Genomic DNA, 15,965 nt, shown 5'->3' on the forward strand with positions numbered 1-15,965 from the left:
TTCCCTTCCGGGCACGGTGACGTGTCGCTCCCCGGGGATGAGATGTGTGATGCTCTGGCCTCACTGAAACGTCTGCGATTGTTTGGCAGCGGGACAGCTCCAGTGAGGGAAGCGCTTCTGGCCTTTCTCACACGTGTGTTAAACTCGGGTCTAGGCGAGCTGGGGAGTGGGGCACAGGGCAAGGAGGGGGTGGCTGATGGGCACGTTTGCTTACAGCTGGAGGGTTTAGGATGAGGGTTTGATTCCCTGGCAGCAGGATGCATCTCTGCAGGATCCATGCTCCTTTCCCAGAACACAGCTTCTCAGCTGCAGGTGATGCCAGGGTTTGCTCTTGAGGCACAATATTCAGAGGTAGTCTTTAAATTCATTCAGCAGCCTCCCAGACCAGCCAGCCACGAGGGAGCTCAGCCCAGCCCTGCAAGGCATTTGCTCTGCTTTCCTCCCTCTCTCTGTGAGCTTGGTCTGGTGCAGGTGCAATAGGAACTCTTTGGCGCCTGCAGCAGCATGTTATTAAAAGTGAAGAAGACACTGCCGGGCCCATTTAACTGGACAGCAGCCACTGGTGGATCAATTTTGGCTGGAGCTGAAGGGAATTGGAGCTTCCACACCCCAGAAGCCCCTTGCTTTTCTGCCTGTCCCCATTTGGGACATGGCTTAGGGGCAGATCCTGAACTGGATGACAGGAGAAGGACACACCAAGGACAGGCAGGATTCATCTGTGCTCTGCCTCCACTACAGCATGAGATGGCTGAGGTGTCTCACATCTGCAGAAAAGGTAAAACCTTGAGCTGAAGTGCCCTGCACAGCTCTTGAGGCAGGAGGGAAGCACAAGCTGTGAAATACATCTATGCAGCTGCTTCCCACCACCACCATCACCAGCTAACCCAGTACAGGAGCCATCACCCCAGAGCTCAGCTCTGTGCCTGCATCCTCCCAGGACCTGCAGGCTGAGCCTTTTCCACATCATCCTTGCCCTGCTCATGAGTGAATCTCTCACAGTCATTGCAGGTAGTCTCAGGTCCAAGTAACACCCCTAAAGTCAGGATCAAGCTCAAGTAACCCAGCAGACTCTTCCTGGTCACCAGCAAACCAGCCACATTTCTGACTCCAGCAGGTTCAGGCAAAGTCTTTTCCCATCCCCAGTGCTGGATGCTCATTACAGCCAACCCAAGTCCCAGCAAGGGCTGAGCAATGGTGCTGTCCTCCATCCTGGGGACCTGGCATGCAGGAAACAACAAAATGTCCTCAGACCTTGTGAGTGCGAAGGGGAGGTCTGTGAAGCAGATGTAACTCCCAACAGAAAATGCCAAGCCAGGAGGAAACTTTCAACTGAAATCCCTGCAGAAAATGGGCAGAAATCCAAAAGTCAGGGGGCTTGGCTGAACAGCAAAGATCCCAAAGGCAACTCATAGCCAGGATTTACATCCAGGCAAAATGGAGCCAAAATACTTGGAGATGAGATGGGGTCCTCCCACTCTCAGCAGTCTGGAGCCAAAAGAGAGGGGCCAGGAGAACCGAAGGAGGGCCGGAGTTACATCAGCTGCAGCCCCACAAGCCCACAGGGGTGAGCAGCACCTCCTGCTCAGGGACTTACCCCTCACATGAGGTTTTGGAAACCTCAAAAAGCAGAGAGCCCAGGGTACCAGAGCCAGCCGGTATCCCAGCTGCGGGGAGGGGAAGCAGGAGTCACTTGGGAGAGAGGAAAAGGTCCGAGGGACAGCTTTGGGGAAGGAGGGATGCGTTATTGTGAAGAGGGCATTTGTGTGCCCTGCAGGAAGGAAGAGCGGAATGCTGGCCTCGCTCCTGCAGGCAGGTGCATGGCTGGATTTGTCGGGGGAAGGAAGCAGGGACGGAAGAGAGCCCGGAGCACTGGGCGGCTCCATCGGAGCTCAGGGGCAGGCACGGGAAGAGGCCCCGGGCAGCGGAGCAGCCTCGCAAGGCTTGTCAGGACACGGCTGCACCGGGGGAAAGGAGGGGGCAGCCCCTGCCAGCGCCACACTGCGCTGGGCTCTCACACAATGCCCTGCACGGCACCCCATGGGCACTGCCACTGCAGCAGCGGGCAGGTGCTTGCTCCAGACGGGGCTGGCAGGCTGGGCACGCCTGTGCAGACCAAAGACAGAGCACAGGGAGCAGTGGGTTTGCTCTGGTTATCCCCAGAGGGGAACAGGACGTGTCCAGAGAACAGCTCTGCAGCGTTGGGAACAGTCAGTTCCCCTGCTCGGCTCTGCTCCACTGTGTCCTGTGCAAACTCAGAGACAGGGAGTGAGTGAGAGCTTCTTCACCCATGGGGCACAGGGCACTGGAGTATTGCCATTTTCTAAGGCACAGGGAAAAAAAGCCAGGCACGGATGGAGTCATCATTTTAAGGGAGGATAAGAACGTCATCCATCAATCTGCACGTCCTTGATTGCTTCGGCTGCCACCTCCTCCCTCGGGAGCAGGAGGGCTCTGGGTTTATCTCCCCAGGGTGGTAGGGCTGGGTGGACAAGACAGAGGTTTGGGATGCTGGTAACAAAGAGCCTCTGACAGCAAAACTTGCTCCACCAGTCGCAGCGGGAGTTCCTGCCACATCCCGGGCTCTCCTCCAGCTGGAGGCAGAGCACAGCCAGCACTGAGGGGGCTCCTACAGCACCTTGCTGCAGGGGCTGAGCTTTACATGGGGGCACTGGGAGTCCTGGGCTTCTTCTCCCTGAATGTGCCCATTTGACAGCTACTAAAACCAGACACATCCATCTTGGGAAGGTGCTGGCCCAAAAAAAGCCTGGAAATCAACAAAACGTGCTGGGAAACTACTGCAGGATGCTTGCCCTGCCTCCCCGAGGCAGCTCGGGTGGGATCTGGGACATGGGGCTGGTGGAACCATGAGCTGAACTCAGCGCAGCCCAGCTCGTCATGGATCACACTCACAACTCTCAGCACACTACTCACAAAGTTCCCAGAGCCGAGCAGACAGGCTCAGGCAAGCTGTGCGAGTGCCCAGAGCTCAGAATCAGGAGACAAACCTTCCCTCTAGTGGCTGGATGGCACAGGAATCCCACAGCCACCTTCTCCCTCGCTTACCTCTCCCCCCATGCCAAGCCTAACAGAATTGTTTTTCACCGGCCCTAAGGCTCAGCACAGATCCTAAGGGCATCAAATCTTACAAACTCTGTGAGCTTTTAGCAGCTTGAAACTGGCACAGCTGCTGATTTGCACAAAGCCAGACAGCCCCGGGGGTCTGTGCCCACTCTGCAGCTGGTAGTGCCCATCCATGCCCGTGGTCAGCAGCACAGCCCAGGCACAAATGTGTCCCAGGCACTGGAGAAGCCACACAGCCACAAATCACCGCTGGTTTCTGCAGCAAGGGTGGCTTGTAGGGCCAGTTTTTCAGCTGGGTTACTCCCCCTTGTAACACTCACTCAGTGGGGAAAGGATGAGATTCTGCTGGACCTTTTTATTATGGGTCTTCATCCCAATTTTAGGCTCGTCACTGGCCATTTCTGCCTTTTATTGAGCCCTGGAGAAGTTCTTATTTTAGGAAAAAATCCCACTATGGGTTTTAAAAAACACCACTCAGAATTACAGGTAAATCACTACAGCCTTATACCTGAGAATTTGATCTTTTATGCTCAGAAAGAGGCTGAGGTGTCATTTGGAAGCCTTAGATTTCACTCTCAGGGATGTTACTTTATAGCTACATTAAAAATGAACGCAGCAACTTCGACTTTTTCAAAGCTGGAAGTGAATTATTAATCAAAACAGCCCTTCTATCAGCTAAGGAAAAATGATAAATGGAGCATGAACACCACAAACCTGAAGCAGAAATGCCTTTTAATAAAGGTGATTTGCTGTTCAGATTATCACAGCCCTATCCACACCTCCTCTGATTAATTATTCCCCTGCTCTGCAGACTGCCCTGCACACACTCAGTGAACAGAAACCAAAAGACATCACCAGGGAGCAAGACCATCTCCTTTCAGCAAGCCCCCAGGAGATTTGCCTCTTCTAGAAACATCCTGCAATTTCCTGAATGGACAGGAGTTCACACCCAACATCTAAGAGTTGGTGGTAAAACAGACCTCAACATAAAACTGCAGTGTGTAGCTTTAGTGCTCAGCTGAAGTGTGCATGTCATAAAATCAGAGAATGGCCTGGGTTGGAAGGGACTTTCAAAGGCCACGCAGGGCAAAGAATGGGCTGGGAAAGTACAGAGTGACAGTGGGCATTACAGCAACAGGATCCTACAACTACACAGCAAAAAGATGCTGCAAGAAACCTTCATTACTCATCACAGCTTCATATCAGGTTGTGGTTAATGAAGAAAATTTATACCAGGCATGCCTTCCAACAGAGACAAACTGCAGATCCTTCTTTCCCCCTTTCTCTGGCAAAGGAGGGATGGATGCTTGCCAGCTCCAGCAGGCTGACAAGGTGCAGTGTGGCCCAGAGCTAATTAGTGCTAAGGATGAGTTAGTGCTGGGGGTCTGATGGAGACATGGGGAGTATTTCAAAGTGGCTCCTGGAAGCTCCTGGCTGTCCTGTGTCCCCCTGAGCAGTGGTGGCAGTGCTGGTAACCCCCACAGGCTGCACATCACACTGCTGCAGCGTCCTTGTCCATGGATGTGCTGCCTGCCTCTGCTGGGAATGACACGAGAGAAGCTCAAAGCATCAGAGTTTTGGGGTTCTTCTGCTGGGGGCAGGTTTAAAACCCCCTACCTGCTGCAGTCTGTAAAGCCAGGCTCTTACCAACACTGCTGTGTTAAAGCAGCTCTGCATTTTCATACCAAGACATTTTTTTCACTTGACAAACAAGAAGCTGGCTGGTGACTCTCTCTGTCACTATGCCAGTCCATCTTTCTTTTATTATGGATAGTGCCTCTCCTGAAGTGGGAACAAGAGTTATTTTTTGTTCCTTCAAATGTCATTTGTGAGTTGGCTGACTAGATGCCAGCCTGAGAAAAAATAATCCTGTAAAACAGGCAATGGTTCCTCTACACTATTAAAAATATACTAAAAAATAAACCCGTGCTCATACTGTGCAAAAACAACACCTTAAATACAGAAACATCACAACAGGATACAATTAATAAATCAATTAAGAAGCAGAAAATTCCCAGAACAAATCTAGTGACTCTGGTTTTTTAATCCTGAGAACAGTTTAGACCACAATAGAATCTGTGTAACAAACTTCACAAAGAAACAAAGATGTGTCTGTCTTAGACCACTGCTCCTATTCTTTCTTCTTGATGGACAAGCCTGTATGAATTCCACACAGATTAAAAAGCACTGAACCATGCAATTATAATGGTGGAGGGCTTTTAAAATGCATTTACTGAGAAGAAACATTGGTTGTCATCTCTTTCCTGATGTCAGTACAGCCGTTACATAGCTCCCTTTTTGTCACTTTATTTCAGATTTCCACAATCCAGCAGGCAGCAGGAAGTTACAAGACTTGGAAAATGGCTCATTCTGATGAAGTTATACTGAAGTACTGGGCTCCATTTCTTAGCAATTAGTTACTGTTGTTCAAATGGCCCAAGTCCTCATCTTGCACCAGTGTCAGACAGGCGTGACTGTCACTCTCCCAGGATGTCTGCAACTCCTTCTGTGTCCAAACCCAAGCTGTAAAACAGAAGACACTGCACCACTCCCCCTGGGACCCCCTGCTTCTGCGGGCTCCTTTCACCCCAGGCCAGGCTCTATGACTTGTCAGAAGCCTGCCCAGGTCTCAGTTCTCTTCCAAGGCCACTTTGCTCAAGCTCTGCTATAACTGCCATGTATTTGAATTCACTGGATCTGTGGTTGAAGGTCTCCACCAATCCGTAGGTCTCGGAGCGATCCGTGGCGTAGAACAGCTGCACCTGGTTGGCCAAGCACTGGGCATCCTGGACCACCTGGCAGGGAGAACAGAGCTGAGTCACAAGCACTGGGCATCATGGACCACCTGGCAGGGAGAACAGAGCTGAGTCACAAGCACTGGGCATCCTGGACCACCTGGCAGGGAGAACAGAGCTGAGTCACAAGCACTGGGCATCCTGGACCACCTGGCAGGGAGAACAGAGCTGTGTCACAAGCACTGGGCATCCTGGACCACCTGGCAGGGAGAAGAGAGCTGAGTCACAGGCACTGGGCACCATGGACCACCTGCCAGGGAGAACAGAGCTGAGTCACAAGCACTGGGCACCATGGACCACCTGCCAGGGAGAACAGAGCTGAGTCACAAGCACTGGGCATCATGGACCACCTGGCAGGGAGAACAGAGCTGTCACAAGCACTGGGCATCCTGGCAGGGAGAACAGAGCTGAGTCACAAGCACTGGGCACCGTGGCAGGGAGAACAGAGCTGTGTCACAAGCACTGGGCACCATGGCAGGGAGAACAGAGCTGAGTCACAAGCACTGGGCATCATGGACCACCTGGCAGGGAGAACAGAGCTGAGTCACAAGCACTGGGCATCATCCTGGCAGAGAGAACAGAGCTGTGTCACAAGCACTGGGCATCCTGGACTACCTGGCAGGGAGAATAGAGCTGAGTCACAAGCACTGGGCACCATGGACCACCTGGCAGGGAGAACAGAGCTGTCACAAGCACTGGGCATCATGGCAGGGAGAACAGAGCTGTGTCACAAGCACTGGGCATCCTGGACCACCTGGCAGGGAGAAGAGAGCTGTCACCATCAGCTGGGTGGGGCTGTGCCCATGTCCCACTGGAAAAGAAATGCCGCACTCCTGCTCGCCATGTGGCTCAACTCTGAGCCACCTTAGTTCAGCAAATCTCTAAACAAACCACTCCCTGTGGCTCCTGACCTACTTAAACACTCCAGCACTGTGTGTTTCAGCAACTCTCCTGCTGTGCATCTGCCTCAGAGGTCAAGTGTGGCTTTTGTGATCTCTGCCCACTCCAAGATGCACCACATCCTCATTTCTCCCTTCTTACAGCTGACCTACTTGCAAAGATTGATTGTTTGCTCTGAGATCCAACAGGGAAAAAGAGAAGCATCACCAATTACTCCACTCACTGTTTCAGAATGGGTGTCAGGAGGTCAGTCAGAGGAGGGATATTTTAATCATTCTGTTCCACCACTACAGTGCCCAGTGCCACCATTCCAGGCACTGGAACAGTTATGCCAATAATGGTGTGCCCACACAGAGGCAAAGAACACAGGTGTGCACACACTGAACACAGAGCTCTGTCTGGAGTCTCCTGCTTTGACAAACAGGATTAGGCTTCAAACACTGTTTTAACTTGTCTGCAGGTAGCAACAGCTTTCATTTAAATTTGCTTCTGTTTGTCAGAAAAACAGTAGCTTTGTTCTTTTACAACTATCACCTGTAATACTCAAATTTAAAAAAAAGAATGCGTGAACTGAAATTACCAAAGACTGATGACTCTCTTCTAGCTTTCCCTATCTTTAAGTACATTAGTTTAAAGAAAGAGAGTGAGACCATTCTTTGGCAAAGGGTCATTGAAAGGCTTCACTGTAATTTAATTTTAATTCAAAACTGTAGGAGGAGTTGCAGCATAAAATGAAGGAAGCCAATGAGCAGACTTCTCTTACCAAGAACTTGGAGTCCATTTCTGCCGTCATTAGTACTATCCCTTTCTCCTTCTGCAGATCAGGATAATGGTACAAGACCAACTGGCTTGGAGCAGTTTCACCCTGGGTCTGAAGGAGACAAGGAAACCTGTCAGTATCCCATAAAAACCTTCACTCCACTGCAGATCTGGGTGCTTGACTACAAAACTTTGGGCATTAACTGCCACAGAGACAGTTCCTTCCCAGGGCTTAAGGGTCAGTTCTAATTAGAAATTCATTACTCTTGGTATTTACAGAAAACAAGGGATTTGCAGAGTTAGGTTGTTTTTTAACTTGACTAAAGACCATTTTGCATTTAAAAGAACCCATAATTTTTAGGAAAGTATTTAATCTTACAGCATCTACTGCTATTTTAAGTAGCTTGCACAAACAATTCTAAAAAGCTTGCCTCTTGCTCATGTTTTGAGTCTACTAAATTTCTACCTCATTATCCTCTACACTACAGAGACACTTAATACCCATAACCTTCCTAATTTACCTATAACTAATGTACAATTAAAACATAATTAATAACACCTATTATCATGAGAATTCTTTTCAAGTTAAGCTAGACAACCTGTTGGCTAAACTACTTAGTAAATAACATATATTGCAATATGCTGATACTATCTATCTCTGGATCCTAAGTCAGTTTTGAACTTTTTGTCTCAAATGCTCACCTGAACATTTATCAGGGAAGTGAAGTGTAATTCTGTTCCAGACCACTGCCCCACGAAGAACTCATAGCCTTCTTTTCTTGGCAAAGCATATAGAAACTGCAGAGAAATTATTAAAAAAAAAAAAAAAAACAAAACAATTTTCCCTTACACAGAACAAAATGATGCTTGTGTCACACTGGCCTCAAGTATTAATGCTTTAGTGAGAGAACCACAATAGAAAAAAGTTTCTTTGGCCTACCACAAGTGAAAGGACGGCAAGAATCAGACTTCAAAGCACACAAAAAAACAGAATTACCCTATCAGTATTAATTCATTAGCAAATATCTTGACAAATACTTTTGTCAGTATTTTGAGACATAAAAAGGAGAGTGGAGAACATTCAGCCTCTGACCTTCTTGTTCTCACCTAGAAAACTAACAGCAGAAATGGTCAAATATAAGGTAAGGAGCAGAGCATTTAATCCTGTCATTTTATCAGCTGCTCCAGAACAGGCAGCAAGCATCTCCTCTCCAGACATTCACAGCCTACCCAGCTCCACAGGTACAGACCTGCTTGTTTTACCACACCAAGGGAAGGACAACATGGGAGCAGAAAATCTTGCAGGACACCTGACTGAATGCACAGAAATGCACTTCAGGCTATAAATAACTTCCCAATCTCCAAGTAGCTCATGAAGCCAGATACATTTGATCTTGCTCTTGGCAAGTGAAGTAGGTAGGACTAATGCATCAGCCAAGTAAAGTCTCCATTCCCGGGAGATTCTGTGCTGCTGCTCTCTCAACCCTCCATCTCTTCTATCTAGATCAAACTGTTTCATACATATGAACAGGCACTGCTTTATCTGAGCACCAGGACAAGTGTTTGAACCTGGATTTTACTAATCAGGCTGCTACAATGGGTATGAACACAGGAGGGTCAAAAGTTAATGGATCAGGCTCTGAAGAGAAGCATCACAGCTCTACAACCACACCGCTGTACGTACCGATGGACACTCCTGGGCTCTCTTCCACATCAAATCAAACTTGTCTGCCTTTGGGGAAGGAGAAAGAGAAGTTCAATTTCAGTAACACAAACATGGATGCAGAACTGTTCACAATCACCTCATTAACCTTTAGAGGGCACAGCTTCCATCTGGAGAAGGTCCCACTGTGGGGACAGATGGCAATGAGTGCCTGGAAAGCTGCATTTAGTTCTTATTTACCCAAAAGCCATCAGCATCCTGCTTTAACAAGGCTGTCTCTAAGATGCAGCAGCAAAATCCTTGGATGCAGAGCTTCATGCCTTGGATGTGGGGGCCCCAAGCCTGAGGCTTACATCCTCTTTCAGTAATTGCTCCACTGCATCATGTAGTGTCAACAGCTGAGCGAGACAACACATCCCTGGCTCCAAATTGTGGATTTACATCATTGTCATCTGTTCTTAGTATAAAAATGCAGCCCATCTATACACTCAATAACATACTTATTGCTTAGGTTTAAATTAAAACCACAACTCTATTTCAGTCCTGATGAAACCTGGCAATTTCATTCAGTGTTCTCTGTGTTTCCCCAAATCTTTTGCCTAATTTTTTTTTTTCTTCCCAGCACTGTATTAATATCTACTCTTAGGTGTTCAGGAAAGAAAACATATGCCATTCATCAAGAAGAAATTCCTTCATGTGTACTTTTGAGCATGGGAGAATTATGCAAGGGCTTTCTTTCAGCCAACAAAAAGCTTCTGGCAAAAGTCAAAGGGTTTTTTTTCCCCTCGGTGACACCACGAACTGCTTCCTAACGTGCCTGGGATCTGGTTTGCATTGAAGCCTTAAAAAGCTTCCAACACTCCTCCTAAAACAGTGCACCAAAGCACAGTGCCAGCCCCACTAATGAGGAGTTTTACATTTTAGCTGGAGTCCCTGGCTGTGGCCCTCTGCTACAGTAAAAGTGCAAATCAAACTATTTTCACAACATCCACATGTTGGGAAAACCGAAACATGAGGCTGCTTGACTTCAAATCCCACACTTCCACTTTGAGAGCATTCAGCACATCACACATCTAGAACACTCCCTCCCACTGGGCTCAGCTGCAACTCAAAGGGCCAATACAATCACAAATCAGACCCCAGATCTAAATGAGGTTTCAAGAACTCAAGGAACACACAGTTGTGAAAAGACAGATTTAAGAGATCGCAATCACAGAATGACCCTGAAGAAAAAATAAAGAGAAATCCCCATAGTGAAAAAAGTCTCCTTCTGCCTAATGCAAAAAAAGAACAATTAACATCTGGAAAAGTTACCAGGAGTAAGAAGTATGATCTTATCTCAGGAAACACCCTGCAATCTCAAGAAAGACAGAGCTGCCAATAATTGTAAATGTATGAAATAAGTCCTAAGTGATCAGCCACATGCAAGTTACCAGCCAAGTGTTCTTGGACTGCCACATTAACCTTGAGGCAGCTGCCTGTGCTGGGGAAGAGGGCAAAGGAACAAGCAACTCTGAGAAAAAGAACTCTAAAAATACAAATGCTACTTAACAAACACTAGGGCCTTGCAAAAAGTGTTGGAGGCTTGTATTAAAATAAGCCTGGAAATTCCAGCCAGGTGTGCAGAAAAAGGTCCTTGATTTATTGAGACTCCTCTGAGTGAGAAAAAAAGGGGTATGCATTTCTGAAAACAAAAGCCTTTGTTTGGGGCATAAAGTCACTCAGCAAGCAAGTTTGTTCTTGAAACCTCAATTTCCTTTACTGACTGCTTTTAAAAGCAGCAGAATCTCAGTTGGAAAGGAAAGCTTTGCATGCTGGCTTTTCAAGTGCAGAACTATAACAGAACTACTTACAGGGATAACAGCATAAACTGTGTCTTTTGCAGAAAAATACTGATTCCAAATCTGTAGGAAACAAAGAAGATGAGATACAGTTCAAGTCCAGCATTTAGCAGTAATGTTAAATGCTTTTAAACATCAATTGACCTTTGTAAGCACTTTGGGAAGTAATTTTTCAATCAAGCCTGACTGATTTTCCTACTGATGCAACATACTTCTGCAAAGGTTCCATATGTACCAAAGGACAGATGCCAACCAGGTAACAGAAATCAGCAGTGGGCTCAGAGGTGGCTCAGTATTTATTAACCATCATTAGTGCTTCTCACATCTTTCCCAACAATCACACTAGTGACTTTTGGTTGGTGGACTTTTTTGGTGGTGTTTTTCTAAATAAAGAATATAGAAAACACTTTCAACAGAAGACAAGTCTTTGCATGATGCTCTTCTGTGTTAACAGTCTTCTTCACCACAGCAGGATGGCAATACCCAGTGTACCTGTACCCCCTAGGAGGACTTACCTAGATGGAGAAAACTTTATCTTCTCCTATGGATCCCCATGTGAATATGCTTTTGTAAATATACATTCACAGCTGTGTTTTACTTTTCAGTCTAAGTAAAATTTTCATCCTTAGACATAGGTTACTATTAAGCACAGATATGAAGCAAAGTTTATTCCATTTAAATCCATCACCTGTGTTATCTCCTCTGCTGATTTTTCTTTCACCATCTCAACATTAAGAATTGAATCAAGTGTCTGCAAGAGAAAGCATAAAGAATCTGGCATGATGGCAGTTCTCTGACCTTGTAAGAATCAAGAATGAATGGATGCAATTACAGAGAACAAAATCAACCTAGGGGAACTTAATTCAATTTATAGTGTTACTTAGTCTCTCTAATTGCCAAATAAAATACAGCAACAACACACTGAGAAGTGGATTCACACACTGAGGCAGAACAGATTCTTTCAGGAGACAGCACATGCTTTGCTCCACTTGTGCAGATCTCTACTGAAGCTGCAAGAGGAGCAGCTTTTGCCTTCAGCCATCTCAAAGATGTGCTCTTTGGCAGATTTACACTGAAGATTCACTGAAATACAAGAATGTGAAACAGAATTCTCTTGTCCCTGGGCTGGCTGATCACTGCAAATGTATTTCCATGCTGTAAAAGGAGCTTAACCCTTTCCATTTAATGTTCAGAACAGATTCCACAACTGTAAAGAATTTCCAGGGTGTCACAGAAAAAGGACAGAGCAATGAAAACCCAGAGTGCCAGGAGTTTTAAGGCTGAATGGGATCCTGACAGCAAACCAAGATCTTACACCCAAATGCAGCATAAGGAACACCAGGTTTATATCAAAGTGTTCTGGACTGAAACTGGCTGTGGCAATACAAGTTAATCCACACCCTTGCCCTGCCACCCTCCTAACACTTGGGTCATTTCTCTTACCTTATGCTTTGTGAATCCTCCCTTTGATGTCTTGCTGCCCAAGCCTTCTGCCTGCAAGAAAACATTCTTCTTTAGTTTTACAGCTAATACCACGGATTTGCATTCCCTGCCACACACAACCTGCCTGCTGACAAAAACTCCTCAGTGGGAGCTCAAGACACTTGAAGATCACTGCAGTGTATTTTTAATAAAATAAGTGATTGATTAGGTGAAGTAAATAAGATTAGTACCCTCATATGAATTATGAATTTCAAGGCCACAAAGGATTAGTCAAAAGGAAACTATTGTGCATTTTGGATCCAATATTATTGAACTGTTTTCTTGCTTTCACTAAGAAATGATAAATGCAGGACCGTGTCATTCTTCTGGCCAAACTAATCTGGAACTAATTAAACAAGGTTTCAAGCAGGGAATTTAATTTACAGTCTAAAAAATAATACAGAGGAGTACAGAACAATGCTTTTAGCCATCACACAGTGAAATTTCAGAGCTCCTTCTGATAGGGATACTTCCAGTTTGTAGCATTACTCTGATCTCATAAAAATAGCATTAGAGCTTCAGTGTATGTGATTTACAAAGAAAATTGTCCTTGCCTTTTCCTCCATGCATCTGATAAACTCTCCTTGTTTGGAATGTCCCACGGGCTGCTTTTTCACTTCACTTCTTTTTTCCATGCGGGATTCAAACACATCTGGATTGGACCTGAATTGGAACAGGGACTGTTAACAGTACAACAGAGCAATGGCACAGCTCAAGTTGGAAGGGACCCACAAGGATCATCCTAGTCCTCCTCCCTGCTTCTTGTCCAACTGGACATAAATTCATATAACTAAAACATTCCAGTTTGCTTTTAAATAACCTTAAGTTTTTAATTATGATGATAAACAGGAAAAATCAACGCAGAGTTAAGAAACTGTGAAAGCTGTTGCACAACATCTCCTACGACCCAAGGCTTTGGATTTGTTTTTGGCACTGCATTCCAACAAGACCCAGATGGATGGGACTCTGAGCAACCTGTCCCAGTGGAAGTTGTCCCTGCCCATGGCAGGAGGGCTGGAAGTGGCTGATCTCTAAAGTGCTCTCCAACCCAAGCCATTCCATGGTTCTGTGAGTGAGTCTGTGAATTCTTTTGGTTCACTGATTTATATTGCTAAGGAAGGTAATCCATCTTTATCAGGATAATTCAAACCCATGATTCTTCTATGGGCTGTTCTCATTGTTACCTTGCCAGCAGATCAACTTACACCTAAAATAAGACTCAACTTCTGCCTACTCATTTTCTGTTCAAATCCTCCTTTATAATAAGATGGAAGCCTGTAAGCTGGAATACTCTTTGACTGCTCCAAAGGTTTCCAAAACTGGAGTATTCTTTGCCTGTCCCAAAGGTTTACAAAAGTGGAGAGCACTGCTGGGTGATTAACATCCTTTGGCCTTCTAAACTGTTTACTATGATACTGATTCATGTTAACTTAAAATTTAAATTTAATCTTGGCAAAATTATCTCTAATCAAGCTGACCACGCCAGGAGACAATCCTCACTGACCTGCTGTCAAATACATGTCAATTTCAAGGCAATTGGCCTAAACTAATCGAGTTTCTCAAGAGGGCGAAAAGCTAAAGCAGGAGGGCATCTCTCCCTCAGGAGAGCGCTCCCCAGGCCCGCCCGTTCCGCAAAACCCCGCCCACTCCCCCTGGCCCCGCCTACCCACCCCGGCTCCGCCTACCCACCCACCCCGGCCCCGCCTCCTCCTCCTCCCTCCCTCAGGGCCCACCTCCGCAGCTCCTGGATCTTGTGCTGGTACTTCCCGTAGAAGGGGTTCTCCTCCAGCGCCGCCTGTCCCGATCCCGCTGCTGTTCCCGATCCTGCCGCCGTTCCTGATCCCGCAGCCGGCCCCAGCACGCCCCGTGCCGGCGGTGCCAGCAGCCCGAGCGGCCGGAGCGCGGCGCGGCTCCGCAGGGCCACCCCCAGGCCCCAGCCCTGGCACAGCGGGCCCGCCATGCCTCCGCTCCCCTCAACCGCCCAGCGCTCCGCCCAGCGCTCCGCCCCCCTCCCCTCAGCCCGCCCCGCGCTCCGCTCCGCTCCGCTCCCCTCACCCGCCCTCCGCTCCGCTCCCCTCAGCCCGCTCCGCCCTCCCACAGCCCGGCCAGCGCTCCGCTCCCCTCAGCCCGCTCCGTCCCCCGCTCTCCCGGAGCCCGGCCCGCGCTCCGCTCTCCCCTCAGCCCGGCCTGCCCTCCGCTCCGCTCTCGCCCAGCCCGGCTCGCGCTCCGCTCTCCCCTCAGCCCAGCCTGCCCTCCGCTCCGCTTTCCCCCAGCCCGGCCCGAGCTCCGCTCTCCCCTCAGCCCAGCCTGCCCTCCGCTCCGCTTTCCCCCAGCCCGGCCCGCGCTCCGCTCTCCCCTCAGCCCAGCCTGCCCTCCGCTCCGCTCTCCCCCGGCCCAGCCGGCGCTCCGCTCTCCCCTCAGCCGGGCCTGCCCTCCGCTCCGCTCTCCCCTCAGCCCGGCCCGCGCTCTGCTCTCCCTTCAGCCCGGCCTGCCTTCTGCTCCGCTCTCCCCTCAGCCCGGCCTGCGCTCCGCTCCGCTCCCCTCAGCCCGGCCCGCGCTCCGCCCCACCTCCCCCGCCAGGAACGGGCCGCAGCCGCACGCTGGGAAGGAGCTTTTATTGAGAGCAAAGCCGCGTTACATGCTGGAGCGCCGCGGAGCCAACAAGCGCGGTGGGCACGGCCCCGCTCCCGGCGCAGGTGAAGGGACACAGCGGTCACCCAAATCCACAGGTACAGCCCGAAAGCGAACCCAGGAATCACGGCACAGCAGCAAGTCTCGGCAGGGCAGAGCTCTTTTTCTGTTACAGTTTGCTCTCACAACTTCATTGGTTTTGATTTCACTCAGATATCGCATTTTTCTCAAGGACTCGCTGCCCAGAGCATCCAGCCGCCCCTCGGTACCACATCAGCAGCTGCACGAGTTAGGGCAGGGAGGGGATCCGGACCAGTGTATTTACTACACTCACGACTTTTCATCTGCACTGTGAATAAACACGGGAGAGGGCCCTGCCCACACCTGGCACCAGGGCTTTGGGAAGCGTGCGGGACGGAGAGCAGCGGCATAGCAGAAACCTCACTGGGATGGGACCGGTGCCCCCAGGCTGCAGCACAGAACAGACCACTGTACTTAGGAATGCTCGGATTTTGTCTAAGTGACAGCACAAGCCCATCCTACAAGTGACCCCAGCAATCAGCCATCGACTGTGCCCTCCACATGCAAGTTAAGAAGCAGCCCTGGGCAGCCGTGTCCCAGCAGTGTGACCAGCGGAGCTCCCTGGGCACAGGCAGTGCAACAGCACACAGCAGGTTTAGCTGGCATTTTCACTACTGCTTGCTGAAAAGCCTTCTAAAAATAAAGCAGACTGCAACAAAACAAAACACTTAAAAGATTTTCACAAGGCAGTACTATAATCTTTTAAATTTTGAAGATAAAGTTAAATTTCAT

At 48.6% G+C, this 15,965-nt stretch overlaps 1 protein-coding gene across 2 annotated transcripts; it reads right to left on the bottom strand.

Moving 5' to 3' along the window:
- Positions 1–3,796: 3,796 nt before the first annotated feature.
- On the bottom strand, positions 3,797–14,481 carry ATPAF1 (ATP synthase mitochondrial F1 complex assembly factor 1). 2 transcript variants are annotated; one of them, XM_058030552.1, is made up of 9 exons: positions 14,255–14,481; positions 13,076–13,184; positions 12,483–12,533; positions 11,728–11,790; positions 11,052–11,102; positions 9,220–9,267; positions 8,238–8,333; positions 7,540–7,647; positions 3,797–5,876 (listed from the first exon to the last, which is right to left on the bottom strand). In XM_058030552.1, the coding sequence occupies exons 1-9, from the start codon at positions 14,479–14,481 to the stop codon at positions 5,682–5,684; spliced, it is 948 nt and encodes a 315-aa protein (XP_057886535.1). In that variant the 3' UTR covers positions 3,797–5,681. The 2 variants fall into 2 exon arrangements, with proteins under 2 accessions (XP_057886535.1, XP_057886536.1); XM_058030553.1 differs by lacking the exon at positions 3,797–5,876 and adding an exon at positions 6,545–6,630.
- Between the last annotated feature and the right edge of the window lie 1,484 nt (positions 14,482–15,965).

The sequence above is a fragment of the Melospiza georgiana genome, chromosome 9 (assembly GCF_028018845.1).
Source record: "Melospiza georgiana isolate bMelGeo1 chromosome 9, bMelGeo1.pri, whole genome shotgun sequence".
NCBI lineage: Eukaryota > Metazoa > Chordata > Aves > Passeriformes > Passerellidae > Melospiza > Melospiza georgiana.